The sequence below is a fragment of the Aplysia californica genome, unplaced genomic scaffold, assembly GCF_000002075.1.
Source record: "Aplysia californica isolate F4 #8 unplaced genomic scaffold, AplCal3.0 scaffold00045, whole genome shotgun sequence".
Classification (NCBI taxonomy): Eukaryota; Metazoa; Mollusca; class Gastropoda; order Aplysiida; family Aplysiidae; genus Aplysia; species Aplysia californica.
Genome location: NW_004797315.1, coordinates 974,868 through 976,027, shown reverse-complemented (window position 1 = coordinate 976,027; position 1,160 = coordinate 974,868). Strand labels below are relative to the sequence as shown.

General features: G+C 41.8%; 1 protein-coding gene across 1 annotated transcript in view; it reads right to left on the bottom strand.

Moving 5' to 3' along the window:
• Positions 1-1,160, bottom strand: part of LOC101849034 (CX3C chemokine receptor 1-like) — a 215,233-nt gene that overhangs the window by 4,943 nt on the left and 209,130 nt on the right. Inside the window, exon 3 of the mRNA XM_005092355.3 lies at positions 26-1,043. Coding sequence (XP_005092412.1) covers positions 26-286 — 261 coding nt within the window. The 5' untranslated portion in view covers positions 287-1,043. The remainder of the gene's footprint in view (positions 1-25; positions 1,044-1,160) is intronic.

Here is a 1,160-nt window from a genome sequence, read left to right as displayed (position 1 = left end):
CGAACCGGAGACAGGGTGGGCTCACCTGCCAGATAACAGTCGCAATCCTGTGCTCCAACTGATCCTCCACGTTACTCTGAAAGTCTGAAAACAGCGTGGTGACGTTACAGGCGCACGATGACGTCAAGTTATCCGGTCCGAGAGGAGAGGGAAACGGCTCCATCAGGGACAGATTCCCGCCAGTCCCTGGTAAACCGCCGGCCAAACCCGGCTTGTTGTGTTCGCTGTCATTGGACGTGACGTCTCGACGCACCGCTGCCATGACAACTTTCAGCGTCTCCTCCATTTTGTTTATGACGTCAAGTATAATTTATCACAAGGTCTTCTAACACCATGGTAGACGTGGTTTCGGACACGCTGTTGTGGTATGGGTCAGGAAACTAATACTATACTTTCATTAGCACGGCGCTGTCAGCGATTGTGGTTCTTTCAGCTTACTTGATGTCGCAATTGACGTCAGAATAAAGAGAAAGTGTTAAGTAGTTTTTTTCTTATCTTTCCTTCTTTTGCATTTTTACCTTCACGTAAGCTGGTCAGGCACCCCGACTCTAAAATAATCGACATGTCCAATCCGCCATTCTTCTTTAACAGGTTTTTAATGTACAACGCCTGTAACTGGTAACAATAGCACATATTATTTCTTCACGTCTAGTATTTCCAACCACAGAGATACGAAGCGGTGGTTCTTTGCACTCTTGCTTGGTGACAAGTCACAGTCTATTAATCTAGTTCATTAGTTCTTTGGTTTCTTGTCAACAATAGGAGCTATAACAAATAGTACCAAACTAATAATATCGAACGTTTTGCAATATATATTTTTTAATAACCCAACGTCCCAACATAAGACAGCTTGTTATGTGGCTGATTAATCCGTCCGGAATCGTTTCACTCTCCTTTCTTTGTAATTTTTACTTGCATTAATGATGATATGGTCTGTCACTCAAAAAATAAAGCAGACGATTCAGGAGATCACAATTTGTCTTCAATCGTCGTGAAAGTCTGTTACAAACGTCAGAGTTGACAGTCTCCTTGAGTCTCGGTTTCTGTTGATAGGAAAATAGAAAACATTATGATAGAAATAATCGCCATAGAAAAGTAATTCGTTTTACAAACAATAAAGCGCGAACACCTCGGATAAAGTAGTTTTGTTTTATCTAAGA